Source organism: Pygocentrus nattereri, chromosome 1 (assembly GCF_015220715.1).
Source record: "Pygocentrus nattereri isolate fPygNat1 chromosome 1, fPygNat1.pri, whole genome shotgun sequence".
In the NCBI taxonomy this organism is placed as follows: Eukaryota; Metazoa; Chordata; class Actinopteri; order Characiformes; family Serrasalmidae; genus Pygocentrus; species Pygocentrus nattereri.
Genome location: NC_051211.1, coordinates 19519019 through 19539139, shown reverse-complemented (window position 1 = coordinate 19539139; position 20121 = coordinate 19519019). Strand labels below are relative to the sequence as shown.

Here is a 20121-nt window from a genome sequence, read left to right as displayed (position 1 = left end):
TTTCTCTGTAGACTTTTGAATGTGCAAATGTTTATGCATTTTGTATTTGTGTTTGCATTGTAGAAAGTTACAAAGAAACACTGAATCAAAGAAACAGAAACATTCCCCTCTTATGTTTTTAATAAAGAAGTTGAATGCGTCCTGATTTCTGTTTGGTTTATTGAGAAAAAAACATGTCAATTGTTTATTTGAGGGGCACAAAAACAAGTAAAGAACGTTAATGTTAAACGTTAGTTCATATTATAATTAATGGAAAAGGTTGTCACTTTACTTTGAGGGACACAAAAGAAGGAATTAATGATTTAACTAAGAGGAATTTAGGAAGTAATTAATGATGTAACTAAGAGGAATTTAAGAAGGAATTAATGATTTAACTAAGAGGAATTTAAGAAGGAATTAATGATGTAACTAAGAGGAATTTAAGAAGTAATTAATGATTTAACTAAGGAATTTAGGAAGGAATTAATGATGTAACTAAGAGGAATTTAAGAAGTAATTAATGATGTAACTAAGAGGAATTTAAGAAGGAATTAATGATTTAACTAAGAGGAATTTAAGAAGTAATTAATGATTTAACTAAGAGGAATTTAAGAAGGAATTAATGATTTAACTAAGAGGAATTTAAGAAGGAATTAATGATGTAACTAAGAGGAATTTAAGAAGTAATTAATGATGTAACTAAGAGGAATTTAAGAAGGAATTAATGATTTAACTAAGAGGAATTTAAGAAGGAATTAATGATTTAACTAAGAGGAATTTAAGAAGTAATTAATGATTTAACTAAGAGGAATTTAAGAAGGAATTAATGATGTAACTAAGAGGAATTTAAGAAGGAATTAATGATGTAACTAAGAGGAATTTAAGAAGGAATTAATGATTTAACTAAGAGGAATTTAAGAAGGAATTAATGATGTAACTAAGAGGACTTTAAGAAGGAATTAATGATTTAACTAAGAGGAATTTAAGAAGGAATTAATGATGTAACTAAGAGGAATTTAAGAAGGAATTAATGATTTAACTAAGAGGAATTTAAGAAGTAATTAATGATTTAACTAAGAGGAATTTAAGAAGGAATTAATGATTTAACTAAGAGGAATTTAAGAAGGAATTAATGATGTAACTAAGAGGAATTTAAGAAGGAATTAATGATGTAACTAAGAGGAATTTAAGAAGGAATTAATGATTTGACTAAGAGGAATTTAAGAAGGAATTAATGATGTAACTAAGAGGAATTTAAGAAGGAATTAATGATTTAACTAAGAGGAATTTAAGAAGTAATTAATGATTTAACTAAGAGGAATTTAAGAAGGAATTAATGATGTAACTAAGAGGAATTTAAGAAGGAATTAATGATGTAACTAAGAGGAATTTAAGAAGGAATTAATGATGTAACTAAGAGGAATTTAAGAAGGAATTAATGATTTAACTAAGAGGAATTTAAGAAGTAATTAATGATGTAACTAAGAGGAATTTAAGAAGGAATTAATGATATAACTAAGAGGAATTTAAGAAGTAATTAATGATTTAACTAAGAGGAATTTAAGAAGTAATTAATGATTTAACTAAGAGGAATTTAAGAAGTAATTAATGATGTAACTAAGAGGAATTTAAGAAGTAATTAATGATGTAACTAAGAGGAATTTAAGAAGGAATTAATTATTTGACTAAGAGGAATTTAAGAAGGAATTAATGATGTAACTAAGAGGAATTTAAGAAGGAATTAATGATTTAACTAAGAGGAATTTAAGAAGGAATTAATGATTTAACTAAGAGGAATTTAAGAAGGAATTAATGATTTATCTAAGAGGAATTTAAGAAGGAATTAATGATTTAACTAAGAGGAATTTAAGAAGGAATTAATGATGTAACTAAGAGGAATTTAAGAAGGAATTAATGATGTAACTAAGAGGAATTTAAGAAGGAATTAATGATTTAACTAAGAGGAATTTAAGAAGGAATTAATGATTTAACTAAGAGGAATTTCAGAAGTAATTAATGATTTGACTAAGAGGAATTTAAGAAGGAATTAATGATTTAACTAAGAGGAATTTAAGAAGGAATTAATGATGTAAATAAGAGGACTTTAAGAAGTAATTAATGATTTAACTAAGAGGAATTTAAGAAGGAATTAATGATGTAACTAAAAGGAATTTAAGAAGTAATTAATGATTTAACTAAGAGGAATTTAAGAAGTACTTAATGATTTAACTAAGAGGACTTTAAGAAGTACTTAATGATTTAACTAAGAGGCTTTCAATTCAATTAAACTTTATTGTCATTATACAATACAGGGCAGTACAGTATAATGAAACACTATCGGTACTTTTCCAGTGCAGTAATAAAAGATGCATAGTAAACAGTGCAAAGACAAAAGACAGACAAAATGTGCAGTCAGTAGGTACAGGTGTCGAACGTAGACAAGATGTGCAGAGGCAAGTGTTATAGGTGTATTGGACGTATAGACAGTTAGTGCATAGTCAGGTATTCAAGTGTATCAGATAAATAGACAGAAATGTGCTGTGAACTGCAGTACAGTACAGTAAATAAATAATTTAAAAAATAAAATAATTTTAAGAAGTAATTAGTGGTCAAAATGTAAAGATCTAATGACCATTAATCATCAAAGTTGCATAAAAAAGAATGGGTTTTTTTGCCTTTTATAAGGTATGAATTGATATGAATCTAATTCATAACTATGAGTTATGAATTCATAAATATGAATCTGATTCATAACAATTTTGTACGATGTGGAAACAAGTGGAGATTTGAGCATAAATGATAAATCAGCTTCAGTGCATGAAACCAGCCTACCAGCACCTCATTTACATATCATTTAAGTTATCATTCAAGTTAACCTTTTAAAAGCACACACTAATTAATGCAGATGTTTCAGTAGCCAGCCAATAAAACGGCAGTGTTTGGCGTGAAAGCTAATGGCCATGCTCATGTGCGGAGTTTGATGTCCAGCAGTGAGCGCACTCCTCCCCTGCTGACCAAACTTGCTAGTATTAGAATGACAACAACTGGAAAAAAATAAAATGTGAAATGAACAAAATACTCTGTGTTGCTAACATTAACAGTGGAGTGATTGTTTAGTGTAATTAATTCCCTAGAATAAATGCTGTATTATTGCAGTGTATGACAACAAAAGCACAGTGTAAGGTGTCTTTAAATGGAACATGAAATAGTTGCAGCATGTGTTTATATCAGTGCACATGTAAAGTAAGTACATCCCCGTTTTGTACTGGACTGTCATGCACACAAATTAGTATTACTGATACTTTCTATTGTTCTTATTTTTGCAAGTACAGACTGTGTTGATAATAGTTTTGGTTTTAGCCACATCCAGCATTTATGCCCAAATTTACATGCACTATTAGCAGATATGAGTTAGTTTGAACAGATATGCTGAAGATGAAAGTGATGAATAACAAATCCATCAGTGAATTTGTGTGAACTCGTCTTACGGTCAGACGTGACCATAAGCATCTTTGATGAATAAGAACCAGTGCGAGAAAAGTGAAGCAACTGAATAAACGGAGGTGATGGAAATTAATTAACAGCTAATTAATGGGACTAAGGCATAAGTGCTAGTAAGTTATCATGTTACTTCTTTATATGAATAAAAATACTTACTAGTTCATTAACAATGTAATAAGCAGCAGTTAGTAGACAGATAATGAGTAAGTAAACTATAAACTACACTGTAAGAAATGGCTGTGAAATTTACATAAAAACTATGTAAAACCACAACAGAAAAATACTGTAAACTGGAAAGCATAAATGTTTTGTTTAATTCACAGTAAACCTTTGTGAACTGTCAAACATTTTTATTTTATTTTTACAAAAACAATATGTGAATATAATCAAATGTATTTGTTAAAACAAGACATGGTGATAAAAAACACAGAAAAATGTTGTAATAGCCATAACAAAGCAATTTTGTTAATATGACATTGAAATACTGGAAAAACTAAAGTTTTTGTCATTTGTTTTTGAAAATACAAAACATGTAAGTAAGTCATTTCACACTTTATGCTGTACTTTTTACATGGTTGATGGAAGAATCAAAATAGTGGTTATCAAGATATTTTCAGGAGGGGGACCTGGTATGGTATGGTAAAAACATACCTTGCTACTATTAGCATGGAGTAATATAATTTTTAATTTGAAAGTGCGCAGCTAAGGCTCCTTTCTATTGGATGATCCCACTGAGGGCGGAGGAATATGAGCTTCACTGCAGCGGCTGCTGGGTCGTGTGGAGAAGCGAAGAGGAGCGGAGAAGAAATTTTGAACTGTTTCACAAGTTTTATCGACAGATAGACACCGTTTCTTCTGGGGTCTTTGACTGTTCAGTCATAAAGTTTAACGGTAAGCTTTACATTTCCATTTTTCCCCACGAATTACTGAAAATGTTTGCTGAAACTGAAAGCACATGTTGCAAGCTAGTGCTAGTCAGCGTTTCGGACTTCTGCACCAATGCGTGGTAGTTTAGTTTAACTATAAAAATCACAGGCACACACCTATTTTCGATAAAATGATCACCTGCGTCTTTTGCACAAAGAAACTGGACACATTAAGAGGCTATGCTACATTGCAGAGTGCATAGGAATGAGCCTCATTGTCTTTTCAAGTGTGTTGGCCCTAACTGTAGTCAAACATTTACAACTTACTCTGCTTTCAAGGGCCATTTTTATCGTGTGCATAATGTACCTGCGCCACATGCTTCTGCCGATGTTGCTGATTTAAAATGCGCTGTTGCATTATGTGCCTGCCATTTTCACACAGTGAAAGAGCTAGTGTCTCACTTAAAGGATCATATTGGAGAGGGCAGGTCAGTGTCATGCCCAGTTAGAGGTTGTAAGAATGTATTTACAAAGAAGTCGTCATTTACTTCTCACATGTGTAGGAAGCATAAAGCATGCTCCCCCGATAGTATTGATGACATGTACATGGAAACTCGCCCTCAGCCCTCAAGTGCACTTGCTAGTACAGACGATTCTGAAAACACACATGAAGCCATGCAAGCAGCCAGTGGAGCTATTGACATGCTAGAGAATGATAGTGAGTCATATCTCAGAAATGTGTGTCTCTTTTACCTTAAACTACAAGGGCAGATGCTCATCCCTGCCTCTACTATACAAATAATTGTTGAGGAAATGCAAAATATTCACGAGTTAGGTCAAGCCTACAACATGTCAAAAGTAACGTCTCTATTAAAAAATATGAGCCTATCAGAGGAAGTGATCAGTCAAATTTGTGACTGCATTAGAAAGTCAGATTTGTTCTCTGCCTGTCATCAGGACAGTTATGAACAGTATACTCCAGAAACCAGACATTTACAAAAATGTTTAAATATACAGAACCCCAAAAGGTTGCTTTGGGGTTGGATGAAAATATGACACAAAAATATGCTTACTACATACCAGTGGCAGAAACTCTGAAGAGCTTCTTACAGTCTCCTTTATGGAGGAACACAAAGTCAGAAGAGTTTGGAGATGCTGGCACAGAGATTCTTCGGGATGTATATGATGGACAACATTTCAAACATCACCAGTTTTTTTCTGAAAACCCTGAAAGCCTCAAACTGATTTTGTACCAAGATTCATTTGAAATTGTGAATCCATTGGGTTCTGCTAAAAGGACACACAAAGTTCTTGCAGTCTATCTTTCAGTAGCAAATCTACCCATTCATTTGCGTTCAAACACTGATAACATGTTTTTAGTATTGTTGTGTGTTGAGAATGACCTTAAACGTTTTGGAATAAAAGTTTTCTCAGAGTTGTTGGCAGATCTGAAATCCTTGGAAACAGATGGAATAAATGTAGATGGAGAAACTGTAAAAGCGGGTCTGTACTGCATTGCTGGGGATAACTTGGGTTCTCATTGTATAGGTGGGTTTACAGAGAACTTCAGCCGCTCTCAACATTTTTGCAGGTACTGTTAAGTCACAAGAAGAGAGTTTGAGACTGATCCAAATGCCTGTGGTCCTCCACGCACTCCAGAGACGTATGACGCAGCTGTTGCTGAACTTCAGTCTAAAAACATCCCAGACGTCAGAGGAATAAAGGTAAACTCTGTCTTTAATACCCTTAAGTCCTACCATGTATCACAGCCTGGTCTGCCACCTTGTTTAGGTCATGACTGTCACGAGTGACAGGCGAATTGTCAAAAAAAAAGGGGCGATGTCTGTTTAAAGGGGACTTTTGGTTTGCCGAAACTGCCCGGAGAGTGATTAGTGGGACCAAAACAAGCGACAGCTGTGATCGCTCTAATTTCGACGACTGCACGTCCTCATTTAAGGGAGATGGAGACTCAACTAGAGCAGGGCGAGCGAAGAGAAGAACGTGGGACAAGGCATGCTAGATCTGGACACTGAAAGAGCAGAGCGATGTTACTCACTGGACAAATTTACTGTGCTGCTCAGGCCGGAAGTGGAGCGAAGCGAGGGACTGCCGATTTGATCTGTTGGCCGGGAAGGTGGACTTGGTTCTTTTTGAATCTGCGTGGCGCTGCAGGCAGGTGTGGAGGGAACCCGAGAGACCCGACGTTCGTGGCATTATCTGAAGGCGTGTGGGATAGAAGGAAGGGTGAGAACGCTCACCCTTCCCAGAGTTAAGTGTGCTGTCCCCAAACTACGAACTATTTTTACCCTTCTGCCCATCATCAGTTTTTGTTTTATTTGTAGGAAGCTTTTTAAGTATAGTTGGTTTTTAAACCACAAGTGCAGAAATTAGTCCTAGAGAATTTGGTTTTATTTATCTGGTTGCTGGTTAAATTTAATCCTGATATTTATTTTTCTGATTAGTGTGGGCGTTTTTTTTTGTTTTTTTTTTTTCCCCTTAATGTGTGAAATTTGAATGTGGGGTGGTACCGGTGTGTTGGGTGGTGTAATGGATTTTATTTGCCAGTGCTAGTGGAAGAAGGGGTGTGTGTGTGTGTGTGTGTGTGTGTGTGTGTGTGTGTGTGTGTGTGTGTGTGTGTGTGTGTGTGTGTGTGTGTGTGTGTGTGTGTGCATACACTGTAAAAAACAACCTATAGAATCTACTCAATAAATGTGAGGTAACAATTTGCACTCAGTTTGTTTGGGTAGATTTCACCCCATATATTGAATAAATATTACTTAAATGTATCAGTTATGACACACACTAAAAATAGTAAGGTAAAACCTACCCAACATTTCTCAATACCGTTTACTTAAAAAAATGGAGTAACATTAACATAATTGTTACTTTTTTTATCTACTTCATTTATTAGTTATATATTATACATTATATTCTAATATGACTAGCTAACCACTACTTGTTCAGAGAAGGTTAAATTTACTCTTTAAAAAAATGTCAGACAATTTTGAGGCCAACTTTTTTTTATTAAGTGTGCCTTCAAAAACACAAAGATACAAAAGTATTTTTTTCACTATGCACACAGTTAAAACCAAAGTTTCTTGAACATGTACATCCTCTCAAACAGTCTTATGCTTCAACACGTTTGAACTGCATCACAAAATGTTATAACACTATCAACTCATGAGTCTATTTTTCAACTTATACAGAGACCAGCCACTTCATTAACACCATTAACAGCTTCAACACATTTCTTGAACAACTGCATTACAAAACAGTAGAATACTTAGGTCTGGGGTATTTCAGATTGCTGAAATTAAAGGAACATAAACTATCACTTTTTTCAACTCATGCCTATTTGCAATTTTTTTACAGAGACCAGCCACTTCTTTTACTACACCCATTGTCTATTTGTCAGCTCCACCAAACACTTTGAAGTTCTATAATTAAAGAATGTAATCACTTATTATGAGGGTGTTCCTCAAAGTTCCTCAACTAGTTCATCAATACATGTATTAGATACATTGAAAATGCATTCCAGTTTAAGAAGAACTAACCCCAGTCTCTTAATAATTGTTTTTTTCAAGTCCTCGTCTGCCTCAAGAACAGAGTCACAGTAGTTTTCACATTCAGAAACTTCACTTTCTTCAAGCACTTGGCCATGGTTCTCACGGAAAACAGCAGTCTTAAAATCCTCCACTGAATGGGGATTGTGTTTTCTACTCTTGTGACTGTGGAATGTTGTGTATATATTTGTTTTGTAATCACATTCTTTAAAAACACAAGGCACCGTTTCAAACTTTTTTAGGTGTCCACCAAGGTGCTCAAAATATTGTCTTTCTGTGTGGAAATAACATGAATTACACACTAGGCATGTGAAAGAAAGGAGCTGGCCTGGTTTAGTAGTCTGGGGGTGATCCCTGGACAAATGTGTACGTAATGCACCCCATGTCCTAAATGAGCAAGGGCAATCCGAATGGAGACAGGGTATGGACTGGTTTCGACCAAAATGCCCATGTTGTAATCTGTAGTGTTTCAGTAGAGCCAATCGTTTTAAGGATGAGAAATTACATATTTTGCACAACCAAATCATCTGCAACAAGGCAACACTCCCATTTTAGTCAGTTTCGGGTCTTCAATAAGTGCTGAGTTTAGTCAGACACCCTCTTCACAAAAGTACAAATATTTTGTGTTCATATATCTTTTGTGAAAACTGGTATAAGGCCCACAGGAAAGAGAGTCCAAGACTTGAAGACCTTCACACAGAGAAGTCCAGGATATGCAGTTAACACTAGGAGACAGACAAGAGTCCACCTTTAGTTTCATACTGAAATTATTTTGTTTCTCAGGCTGTGTAACTGTCACACAAACTTAGACATGCAAAGTTTCACGTTCGGCCATGCTCATTGCAACACTTGGATGTTAGTCTGGAGCCCTGTAGTGAAGGCTCAATTCTTTTCTTTTACATATATTCTAAGGGTTCAGTTTCATTTATTTGTCTACAAATATAGACTAATTAGAAATGACAACACTTCAGATTAACTTACATTAATGAGTAAAGTTAGGTGAAAACTTACCTTCAGGTTGAAACGATGTGAGAGTTTGGCCTGTGAGAATGCACATTACAAACAGGGGTCACATTTTTATCAACCAACAACAAGCATACTTATCAATAATAACACATACTAATGATGTCTAATAAAGTAAACTAACAATTGAAGATAATCTGCTAATCAGCTCCTTAACTATACGGTCCCTGCTACCAAACAAGCACAGAACTCACCAACAACAAAACGGCACCTTTCGACATGCCATGAGACCGACATAAACCTTTAGCTACACCACTTAGTCAATTAACCTTAACCAATTAAACTAGCAAGCTGAGGCTAACTGATTATTAGTCAGACTTGCACATAACATTAAATGCTTGCTGTGCTTTTACCTACCATAGCTAGCTAGCTAGCGATAATTTATCCAGCCACCGCTCTCTTACACACACCGCCACCGCCGTCGCCCATACAACAAATCAAAGTCGGTATAGGCCAAATTAACTAGGTTAGCCGATTTATCCAGCTCGTCCACAGACGGAGTTAGCGCGCTAGCTAAATGTTTTAACTAGCTTAGCTTGCTACACTAGCTAGTTGGCCTAGGTTAGCTAGCTAAATAGTTTATCCAGCCTCCACCCTCTTCCACATACCGACTTAGTGTGCTAGCCATCTGCTTTAGCTAGTTAGTTAGTTTACCTGTGTAATCTAGCTAATTTATCAAGCAAAGCAACCACCTTCGTCCACAGACGGAGTTAGCGCGCTAGCCAAATGCGTCAGCTAGCTAGTTAGCTTACCTAGGCTAACTAGCTAATTTATCCAGTGACCACCCTCGTCCACATACAGTTTGTGCGCTATTAAAATGCATTAGCTAACGTTAGTTAACCTATGTTAGGAACTAATTTAACCAACTACTCTTGTTCATATACAGAGATAACTCGCTAGCAAAATGCCTTACCAGACCAGCTAAATGTGCTAGTGGGCACCATATTCGGCTGTAAGTACTGTGAAGCCCGCGCGAGGGAAATAATCACAAACGTGCCTCCTGAGTCCAGTCCAGTGGCGTTCAGACAGTCACAGCCTGCCACTACACTGCTTGTGTTCCTATCAGTGTTCACCTCATACTAATTAGGGGAAACACTGAAATCTGCAGGGGAATGGCAGCTAATCCAGGTCCGGGAGTCAGAATCACTGGTCTAATCAAAATACACCAAACAGTGCCCAAGTTGAATTGCCCTACAAAGCCTCAGCAATGTTCACTTGTACACAACACAGACTACAAATCTTGTTCAAAGGGTTTACACTTACATTAAATTTAGCGCTCAAACACAGCAACATCTTACCTTCAAAACAGCAGCGCAGCAGCTCAACTCCCTCGAGGACAAAGGCACGCGGGTCCAGTAATTTTTGAGTATGTGTTACACTATTTTTTTAAGTTGCAGTTGTTACTGTTTACAAATAGGTAGTGTAGGTAGAATTTACCCATTATATATGTTTTCACCTGCTGACTAATATATTTGAGTATTTTTTAAACAATGTGCAAGGGTTATATATACTACCCTCCAAAATATTTTTTTACAGTGTATATATAAAACCGTTCCCTAAGATGTTTCTGGCCTTTAGGTTTTTTAGCTGTTTTTAGATTGCTGTAATTCGATCTCTCGTTTGTTTGTCTTTTTGTTATTGTTTTCCTAGTGGTGATGCCGACTGGATCCCCGATTGACTGTGGACTGCTTCCTCCCCATTTTTTTAAACCAATATTCGGGGTCTGAAGGAGGGGTGTTGTGTGTGTGTGTGTGTGTGTGTGTGTGTGTGTGTGTGTGTGTGTGTGTGTGTGTGTGGTTGTTTTTTTTTTTTTTTTTTTTTTTTTTTTTTTTTTTTTTTTATTAATTTAAAATTTGTGGTTTATGGTATTTTTAAATAAAGACTGTACACTCTATACTCTACCGAGTAATTACTGTCGACTCCACTGATCCCCAAGGTGTATACAAATTTATTTTAATTGGAAAAGGGTTTTGTTGCCCATTCTTTTAAATTCAGCCGTGACATGACCTCTTTGAGGGAGTTGTCATATGATCTAGCACTGTACCTGAAGAACATTATAAAAAAGAGAAAATGGTTCACATACACACTCTTAAACAGGCGCATCAAACAGTTTAAGTATAAAGGATCTGAAGCCCTCACAAAGCCATGTGCTGTCCACCCTGATGGATCTAGATTATCAGGGCAAGCCATCCAAAACCGGAACCTTCTGAGATTGTTACCTGTTTTAATTGGTGACAAAGTCCAAAATCATGAAGATGAAGTATGGCAGTTAGCTCTTCAACTTAGACATCGTGGAGCTTATTTGTGCTCAGAATATTTCCTTGTCCCAGACAGCATATCTTGACATTTTGATCCAAGAATATTTGGATTCTAGGAAGATGTTATTTCCTGAAATTCCACTTAAACCCAAGCACCACTTTTTGCGCCATTATGAAGCACTGTTGTTGAAATTCGGTCCATTGATAAGATTGTGGACGCTTAGATTTGAAAGTAAGCATAGCTATTTTAAAAGGTGTGCCAGACACTTCAAAAACATTTGTCAAACCTTGTCAGAGGTTATCAGGCATATCTTTTAGGTGGGCAAGAATGCAGTAAAGTACTGCATGTGAAGGACAGCTGTGCGTTTTATCCCAACCTCTACAGTGACACTATTAAACATGCAGTCAGGGAGTTTCCTTTTACAGAAAGTAACACTACAGTTGCCACTGACATTCAGTACAAGGGCACTGTATATAAAAAGACAGTTTCTCGTGTGCAGAAATGAGGAGTACATAGAGTTTGGTGAACTTCTACTCATCTTGATTCAAAATAATGCATCTGTGTATGTTTTGATAGTTACCCACAAAGGCATTTTCCTCTCAGAATACCATTTGTATTCTGTGACAAAGGACAGTCTTGGGTTACAGTGTATTAACATTGATAACCTACCAGATTTCTATCTTTTGGTATCCTACATCCTTGATGGAAACCAAGTCATTCCACTGAAGCATAGTATTGTGGAAAAATAAAGTGTAATGGCTAATGCTTCTCACACTAAATATTATACACTAACATTACAAGTGTGATGAGGTGCATGTTACTGCTCAAAGCATTACATATAGTTTCTTCTGTTTTGTTTGAAGGTGACGTTTCTTCTTCAGCACAAGTATGAGTGACTCAGAGCCAACCTTCTTACATGATGCCATCATGGAAGTCCTACCAGAACTTCCAGCAGTAACCAAAAACATCTTAGAAGAGCACATGCAGTCCATTGGAGTCGAGACACATGATGATTTACGCTTCATAGAGGAGGCTGATTTGATGACCGTATTCAGACTTGTTCAAGCCAGAAAACTTCTTTCTGTTTGGAAACAAAAATGTAAGAATGCCACACAATTATGGGGTGCCAAGTGTGAAATAAAATGTAAAAACTTTTCACTAACATTTTTCATTGTTGTACTCACATTCTTAGCGTTACAATTTTTCTACTAACATTTTACTGTTATTTAGCTTGCTGTTCTTAGCTAATTTGAACTAAATAAATTTAAATGCTAAAAAAATGTATGTAAATAATAAATCCTAAATTTAAATGTGTAAATCTAATTGTGAAAGTTAAATGTTGAAGTTAGATGTTGAAGGTCACATTTAGGTATTTTGGAAAGGAATGCAGCCTTTGCTGTTGGTGCTGGGCTCATGGTATGACTTCATCATCCTGAGACAATGTCTTGTAGAGAAGCTTTAGTTGCATCGGAGGGCTAGCAGTTGCTATTGTCTCAGGATGATGACATCATATTTAAATATATTTTTTAACATTTGAATGTAACATTTAGTAAAAGTTAGCTACGTTGTAAGAACAGTGAGCTAAATAACAATAAAATTTTAGAAATTTTTTTACACTCGGTTTATGATCTAAATAATAAAAAATGTGTTAGTGAAATGTTTTCACATTTTATTTTACATTTGGTGCCCCATGCACAATGTTCTAAACAGGAATAGACATCTTGTCATATTGTACATTGTAAATCTTTTTTTTTTCCTTTGTCATTTAAAGACTAGACTCCTGAAAACAGCTCAATTTCGTCTGAAGCCTCACCTGACCAATCGCTGTCATTGATATCAGTTTCACCCCAAAGTTCATCATCCACCTCGTCCAGCAACCTACAACTTGACACACACTGGGAGGACAACTTTGAAATTCCATGGACTAAATTTCCAGAGGAACTGATGCAACCTTTGGAGAGGGGGAAAAGGCCAGGCCCAAAACTCAGGAGACAGATGGTCCGGATTGTTGTGACTGAGATGATGGAAAAATGCCCTCACGTAGGTAAAAAGCATTCAACCGATGTCGCAAAAAAAATGGTGTCAAAATACCCCAAATCTTTACAAGATATCATAGAAGGAGACATTGTACCCTTGTCAAACAGTTGCAAAACAGAATTGAAAATGTGAGACGCACTTCAACACCCAAAATAAGAAAAAGAAAACATGAGAGTAACTCAGACGACACAGATGAGATCCCATTAGAAGAGAGAGCAGCAATGCAGGACACTTACGGATGCATTAAATGGAATGTACAATTCCTGCCTCATGAAGAAACTCGAGAAAGCCAGCAGCAAAAGATGGAAAAACTCAAGGAGATGTTTCAACAGTCTGATGCCAATCCAGAGGAGGTGAAGGGTCTTATGAAGTCCACCTTTTACACACAGCGCCAACATGTCAACCAGGGTAAAAGTATCAAGTGCCTCAGAGAGGACTGGCCATTTTTGTTTGATGAAATTGGCATGTCAGTCCACTTCAAGGAACTCACTGGGATCAACCTCAAAGAGACATTTATATGCAATTTGGATTTAAAGGGGAAAAGGCTCCTCAACTACCTGACCACTGTTTGTGTCAAGAAGAATAAGAAGTTCCTTCAGACCTACGCAAGACTTCAGAGGATGCGGGGACAGCAGAGTGGCTGCTCAGAGGATGTGAAAGAGATGGTCCTGCTTCTCCTCAGCTACTTTGATGAGAAGGAGGAGTCCATATTCTTCTATGTAGATGAAACAAGTCTGGCAGAAGATGTGCAACTGGAGCAGGTGTTTCTAACACCAGCCATCATTGTCTGTGGCAAGTCTGCTTCATATCTAATTTGTTAAATTGTACTACTAATGGATTTTATCATGTGAGTGTAGCACATAATATATCTTGTTCAATGATTTTTTTATAGGACAATCATGCTATTCCTCAACAAGGTACATGCTGAGTCTCTATCAGACCCTTATCAACACAAACATCCCCTCCTTCATTTCTGCATTGTGCCTGATGTTCGGGAGCTACTACTGTTTTAACATCCATTATCCATCTGAGCTGGCTTCAACTCTGGAATTTCTTCAAAGGTGAGTAAATATGGCTTGCTTTTAATTTGTAATACTATAAAATTATTTATATTTTACTTTAAACTAAAACTTCAAAATACTTATAATCTTTTTTTTTCTTTTTTTTTTTTCAACAGGTGTTTTTTCACGATAAATCCAGAAAAGGGAACCAAAGTGGAGAATAAAAACTCAAAGCGTCGTCTCAACCTGAACCCCGTGTCCTCACCCTGATACAGGAAATCACCGATCACGAGTGGTGTGACACCTAAATAAGGACTCTCTGTGGACTCTTACTGTTCATTGAAGAGATACTGGAAGTTTTCATTTTGTGGACCGTTCGTAGGATAAAAAGTACTTGAAGTTTCTGCTTTGCAGACTGTTCATTGGAGAAATACTGCAAGGTTTTGTTTTTTGGACTGTTTTGTTGAAGAAAAGGTACTACAAGTTGTTGCTTTGTGGACTGTTTGTTGAAGTACTGCATTTTTTTTTTGCTTAAAAATCTACAATTTGTGTTACGTAATTACGGCAGTTTGGATATGTTTTTTGATTTGAAGTGTTAAGATAACTTGTGAACATTTTACATTTAATCTGCTTTCAGTTTTTTGCCTGGCACTTGAAAATTTTGTAAATTTAAAATCTTTCTGATTTAAAGAAGCTAATCTGCAGCTTTTCATTTTGGATTAAGTCATAGTCACAGAATACATTGGCCTACTGACTTGTTAACAACTGAGGAAAATAAAGTTTTCAAAAAAGTGATATGATCCTCTCATTCCATAATGTTACTTTTTGCATGGTAGTAGTAGTAGTAGTAGTACTGGTAATTATTTTTATTTACTGTTATTTAACCAGGCAAATCCCATGGAGATTTCTAGGTTTAAGAAGTAACTCTTACAGTGTAATCTTATTACTAATGATGAACAAAATACACAAAATAGCTTTTATTTTAAATACAAAATTTTACTGTGGTTTTACTAGTTTAAATTAGTTTTTTGTTTGATATTTCCCTGTTAATTTTGCCAGTTGTTGACGTAGTAAAGACATTTATTAGAGGTAAAAAATACAGGAAAGGGTATTTTTATGTAGAACACTGCTATGCAAAATTAACATTTAATTTGTGTAAACCTGACAGATTATTACTGTAATTTAGCAGTGATTTCAATCACTGTAAATTAATTTACATTTTTTTTCAGTAGAGTTATTTACTTATCGTCTGTAATTTTAACAGGAAAACTCTGGTAACCACAGCTGCCAGCGTTTTCCTGTAAAAACTACAGGGTTTTTTTTTTTACAGTGTAATGAAAAACTAACATCAATTAACAGTGTACTCAAATGCTAATTGATAAGTGCTTAATCAGTTACTAAGTAATAGGCAATGCTTAATGAAGAGTTAACAAATGACTAAACAATAGGAAATTAATAGTTGATTAATATTTAATTAATGATTAATAAGCGACCCTTAATGTAAAGTGTTACCCATACTACATCTAATTGTTCTATTTAAAAGAAATGAAGTAAGTCGATTTGCCATTGCATGGATCCTTTAAATTTAAATTAATGGTTAAATAGGAGGAATTTAAGAAGTAATTAATGGTGAAATAAGAGGAATTTAAGAAGTAATTAATGGTTAAATAAGTAGAATTTAAGAAGTAATTAATGGTGAAATAAGAGGAATTTATTAATTAATTAATGGATAAATAAGAGGAATTTAAGAAGTAATTAATGGTGAAATAAGAGGAATTTAAGAAGTAATTAATGGTGAAATAAGAAGAATTTAAGAAGTAATTAATGGTAAAATAAGATGAATTTATTAATTAATTAATGGTTAAATAAGAGGAATTTAAGAAGTAATTAATGGTTAAGTAAGAGGAATTTAAGAAGTAATTAATGTTGAAATACGAGGAATTTAAGAAGTAATTAATGGTTAAATAAGAGGAATTTATTAATTAATTAATGGTTAAATAAGAGGAATTTAAGAAGTAATTAATCGTTAAATAAGAGGAATTTAATAATTAATTAATGGTTAAATAAGAGGAATTTAAGAAGTAATTAATGGTGAAATAAGAGGAATTAATTAATTAATTAATAGTTAAATAAGAGGAATGTAAGAAGTAATTAATGGTTAAATAAGAGGAATTTAAGAAGTAATTAATGGTTAAATAAGTAGAATATAAGAAGTAATTAATGGTGAAATAAGAGGAATTTCTTAATTAATTAATGGATAAATAAGAGGAATTTAAGAAGTAATTAATGGTTAAATAAGTAGAATTTAAGAAGTAATTAATGTTGAAATAAGAGGAATTTATTAATTAATTAATGGATAAATAAGAGGAATTTATGAAGTAATTAATGGTGAAATACGAGGAATTTATGAAGTAATTAATGGTGAAATAAGATGAATTTAAGAAGTAATTAATGTTGAAATACGAGGAATTTAAGAAGTAATTAATGGTGAAATAAGAGGAATTTCTTAATTAATTAATGGATAAATAAGAGGAATTTAAGAAGTAATTAATGGTTAAATAAGTAGAATTTAAGAAGTAATTAATGTTGAAATAAGAGGAATTTATTAATTAATTAATGGATAAATAAGAGGAATTTATGAAGTAATTAATGGTGAAATACGAGGAATTTATGAAGTAATTAATGGTGAAATAAGATGAATTTAAGAAGTAATTAATGTTGAAATACGAGGAATTTAAGAAGTAATTAATGGTGAAATAAGATGAATTTAAGAAGTAATTAATCGTTAAATAAGAGGAATTTAATAATTAATCGTTAAATAAGAGGAATTTATGAAGTAATTAATGGTGAAATAAGAGGAATTTATGAAGTAATTAATGGTTGAGTAAGAGGAATTTAAAAAGTAGTTAATTGTTAAAATGTAAAGATCTAATGGCCATTAATCATCCTAGTTGTTTAAAAAAGTTTTATTTCCTTTTATAAGGTATGAACTGCTCTGCATCTGATTTATAATAATTTTGTACAATGTGGAATCCAGAGGAGATTTGAGCATAAATGATAGATCAGCTTCAGTGCATGAAATCAGCCTATCACCATCTCATTTACATATCATTTACATGAAGCACACACTAATTCATGCAAATGTTTCAGTAGCCAGTGTTTGGCATGAAAGCTAATGGGCGGAGTTTGATGTACAGCAGTGACATATCTCTGTAACTATCATAATTTTGGGGCTTTAATTGTTGTCCAATATATTTTATTTGTGATTTATCAAATTGATATGCAGTTTATTTTCATGTGTTGAAGTTGCGTTTAACAGTTTTTAACAGTGTTTGTGAGTCTTGGTTAATCAAGCTACAGAAACACACTGTTGTGTTTAAGGCTGAGACCCAGTGAGACAAATTAAAGAATTCTGGAAACTGTGGTGACGGAATGAATTCTGTATTACAGCATGAAACAAACTGTTCAGTGTTTGGTCCTACAGATTGTTGTCCTGCTGACTGTGAAGAAGAAAATTAGTAAAAATGGAACTGCTACAATTAATGCAAGTTATTATTAACACAAAAGGAGTACAAATGTAAGTGTAAGGAAACAGTGTAATATAAGTCTGCAGTAGAAAATCTCAGAACAAGCCAACCAGATTTCTTTATTTTGACAGTTGAATTTGCTTAAACATGAAGTGCTAACACTTATTATAAAGAACACACATTACTCTCTGTACTGAGTCTGCACTGGTGCACTGTGTTAAAGACTGAGTTCAGTTTGTGCTGCAATAATAGACTCACATCACCAAACCATGTCACCACACAGAAAGCTTTAAATAGTTTCATTTTGGGCAGCCCACTCTCTCTCTTTCTCCCCCCCCTCTCTCTTTCTCTCCCCCCCCCTCTCTCTCTTTCTTTCTCTCTCTCTCTCTCTCTCTCTCTCTCTCTCTCTCTGTCTATCTGTCTCTGTCTCTCTCTCTCTCTCTCTCTTTCTCTCTCTGTCTGCCTCTTTTTTTCTGCTGCATTTGTTTTACCAAAGCAACAGACTGAAATTTTAAAATGGAGAATCAACTATTTGGAAGAACATGCTTAAGAAAAACAAATAACTGTTAATCCTAAAATGTCAAACTTTGCTAAATTGCAGAATTGTAATTGTAGAGTTGTAATTTTAAACATTTATTTATGAATGTTATCATTGTTCATTCAATTCTTAGATTCAGCCTTCTAGATGAGTGTTTTCACACAATTAATTATCTCTCTCTCTCTCTCTGACAGACACACACACACACTTAAGAGGAGTGTTCTATTCTGTCTCACACACACACACTGAGGAGTTGTCATTAGGCCCAAATCCAGCGTAGAGCGGTTCAGTGAATGTGGAGTGGAATGTGTGTAGGTGTGTGAGTGTGTGTGGATCAGAGACGCTGTAGAAGGACAGAGTGCCGGCCCCCCAGTCCACATACACTCCCACTCTCTTAGATCTGATGAGCTGAGGGGGGATCACAGTGTACTTATTATTGTGCCGGACAAAGTGACCTTTATCATCAGAGCAGTACAGACACCACGACTGATTATTTTGTCCAAACCCACACTCACTGTGTCCTTTCCTCTTTATTCCTCTGTAAGTCACTGCTATATCAGCTGCTCCTCCACTCCACTCAGCCTCCCAGTAACAGCGTCCAGTTAAACTCTCCACACACAGAACCTGACACCACACATCAAATCTGTCTGGATGATCTGGATACGGCTGATGTTCTCTCACAAACAGCACCTTCCTGTTCTCCTCAGACAGAGAGAGCTGTGTGTGTGCTGTGTTTGAGTCCAGAGTGAGTTCACACACATCTAAACACACAAACACAGATTAGAACAGAACACCAACACAGACACTGTGTGTGTGTGTGTGTCTGTTTGTGTGTGTGTGTGTGTGTGTGTGTGTGTGTGTGTGTGTGTGTGTGTGTGTGTGTGAGTGTGTGTGTGTGTGATCTTACATTTCCTCAGAGTTGGTTTGATCCACATTTCCCCTTCATTCTCCACCCTGAAGAACACACACACACACACACTGAGTATATTAAACTTTTATCCTATATTCACTGAAAATCTGAAATGACACAGTGAAATAAAAGAGCTGTGGACAAATATGAGAGTAAACAGGAAGTGAAAGTTCAGTGATGTAGACTGTGATGTTAACATGATGCTGTTTTACTGCAGACAAGAAAACAGAGAGAAACACATTTAGTGATCTTCTGTCCCATAAAACACTCAGATAGACGTGTCTGATTTCTCTCTCTGTGTCTGTCTCTCTTTCTCTGACTTCTGTCTTTCTCTCTCTCTGTCTATCTCAAATCAAATCAAATCAAATATGCTTCATTGGCGTGACAGGATATGAGACCTATATTGCCAAAATTATTAATACACATTAAATTGAATTGTTATTAAAATATAAATGAATAGAAATACATGAATAAAAATAATGAAAAAACAATTAATTAAACAAAAGTGCATATGAATAAATAATGTAAGCAAGGCTATAAAGTTTATATACATACGGTAAAGCATAGAATAAATATGGAAATTCCAAAAGTAATATAATAAAATAAATGACTAGCACTACTACTATTAATAATAACATAATTTTCTCTGAGTCAGTCAGTTTGGAGAAGGAGGGGATTTTGTTAGTAAATTTTAGCAGAAAAGAGATTCTCATGGTTTTATAGTTTGAACATTAAAGAAGGAAGTGATTCTCAGTTTCTGTCTCTCCTGATGGGCAGCGGATGCAGGTCCTGCCCTCTCTGTCCATCCTGCTTTTTCTGTGCCTCCCTGTTTCAATTGCTAGTTTATGGTCACTCAGTCTATATTTCATTAGAGTTTGTCTTTGTTTGTTATCTTTGATTCTGATTAGATAATTGGC

The 20121-nt window shown here is 34.9% G+C and overlaps 2 protein-coding genes and 1 long non-coding RNA gene across 7 annotated transcripts in view; 1 reads left to right on the top strand and 2 right to left on the bottom strand.

Annotated features, from left to right (window-relative positions):
- Positions 1–4246: 4246 nt before the first annotated feature.
- LOC108412963 lies at positions 4247–15024 on the top strand. 3 transcript variants are annotated; one of them, XM_037540461.1, is made up of 7 exons: positions 4247–4371; positions 5938–6070; positions 6428–6590; positions 12055–12290; positions 12963–14020; positions 14121–14289; positions 14406–15024. In XM_037540461.1, exons 5-7 carry the CDS (start codon positions 13450–13452, stop codon positions 14497–14499), a joined length of 834 nt encoding a protein of 277 aa, XP_037396358.1. In that variant the 5' UTR covers positions 4247–4371; positions 5938–6070; positions 6428–6590; positions 12055–12290; positions 12963–13449; the 3' UTR covers positions 14500–15024. The 3 variants fall into 3 exon arrangements, with proteins under 3 accessions (XP_037396358.1, XP_017540711.1, XP_017540709.1); XM_017685222.2 differs by lacking the exon at positions 6428–6590; XM_017685220.2 differs by lacking the exons at positions 4247–4371; positions 5938–6070; positions 6428–6590 and having other exon boundaries at positions 10766–12290.
- LOC119263857 lies at positions 7349–10464 on the bottom strand. The gene is made up of 3 exons (XR_005130559.1): positions 9846–10464; positions 8921–8950; positions 7349–8634 (listed from the first exon to the last, which is right to left on the bottom strand). It is a non-coding gene; the product is annotated as an uncharacterized LOC119263857 (long non-coding RNA).
- Positions 15025–18373: 3349 nt separating the features above from the next.
- The window catches only part of LOC108412962 (ribonuclease inhibitor-like), a 35462-nt gene continuing 33714 nt past the window's right edge, over positions 18374–20121 (bottom strand). For all 3 annotated transcript variants that reach the window (XM_037540422.1, XM_017685217.1, XM_037540423.1), the window contains 2 exons: positions 19202–19248; positions 18374–19055 (listed from right to left, as the gene is read on the bottom strand). In XM_037540422.1, coding sequence (XP_037396319.1) covers positions 18517–19055; positions 19202–19248 — 586 coding nt within the window. In that variant the 3' untranslated portion in view covers positions 18374–18516. The remainder of the gene's footprint in view (positions 19056–19201; positions 19249–20121) is intronic.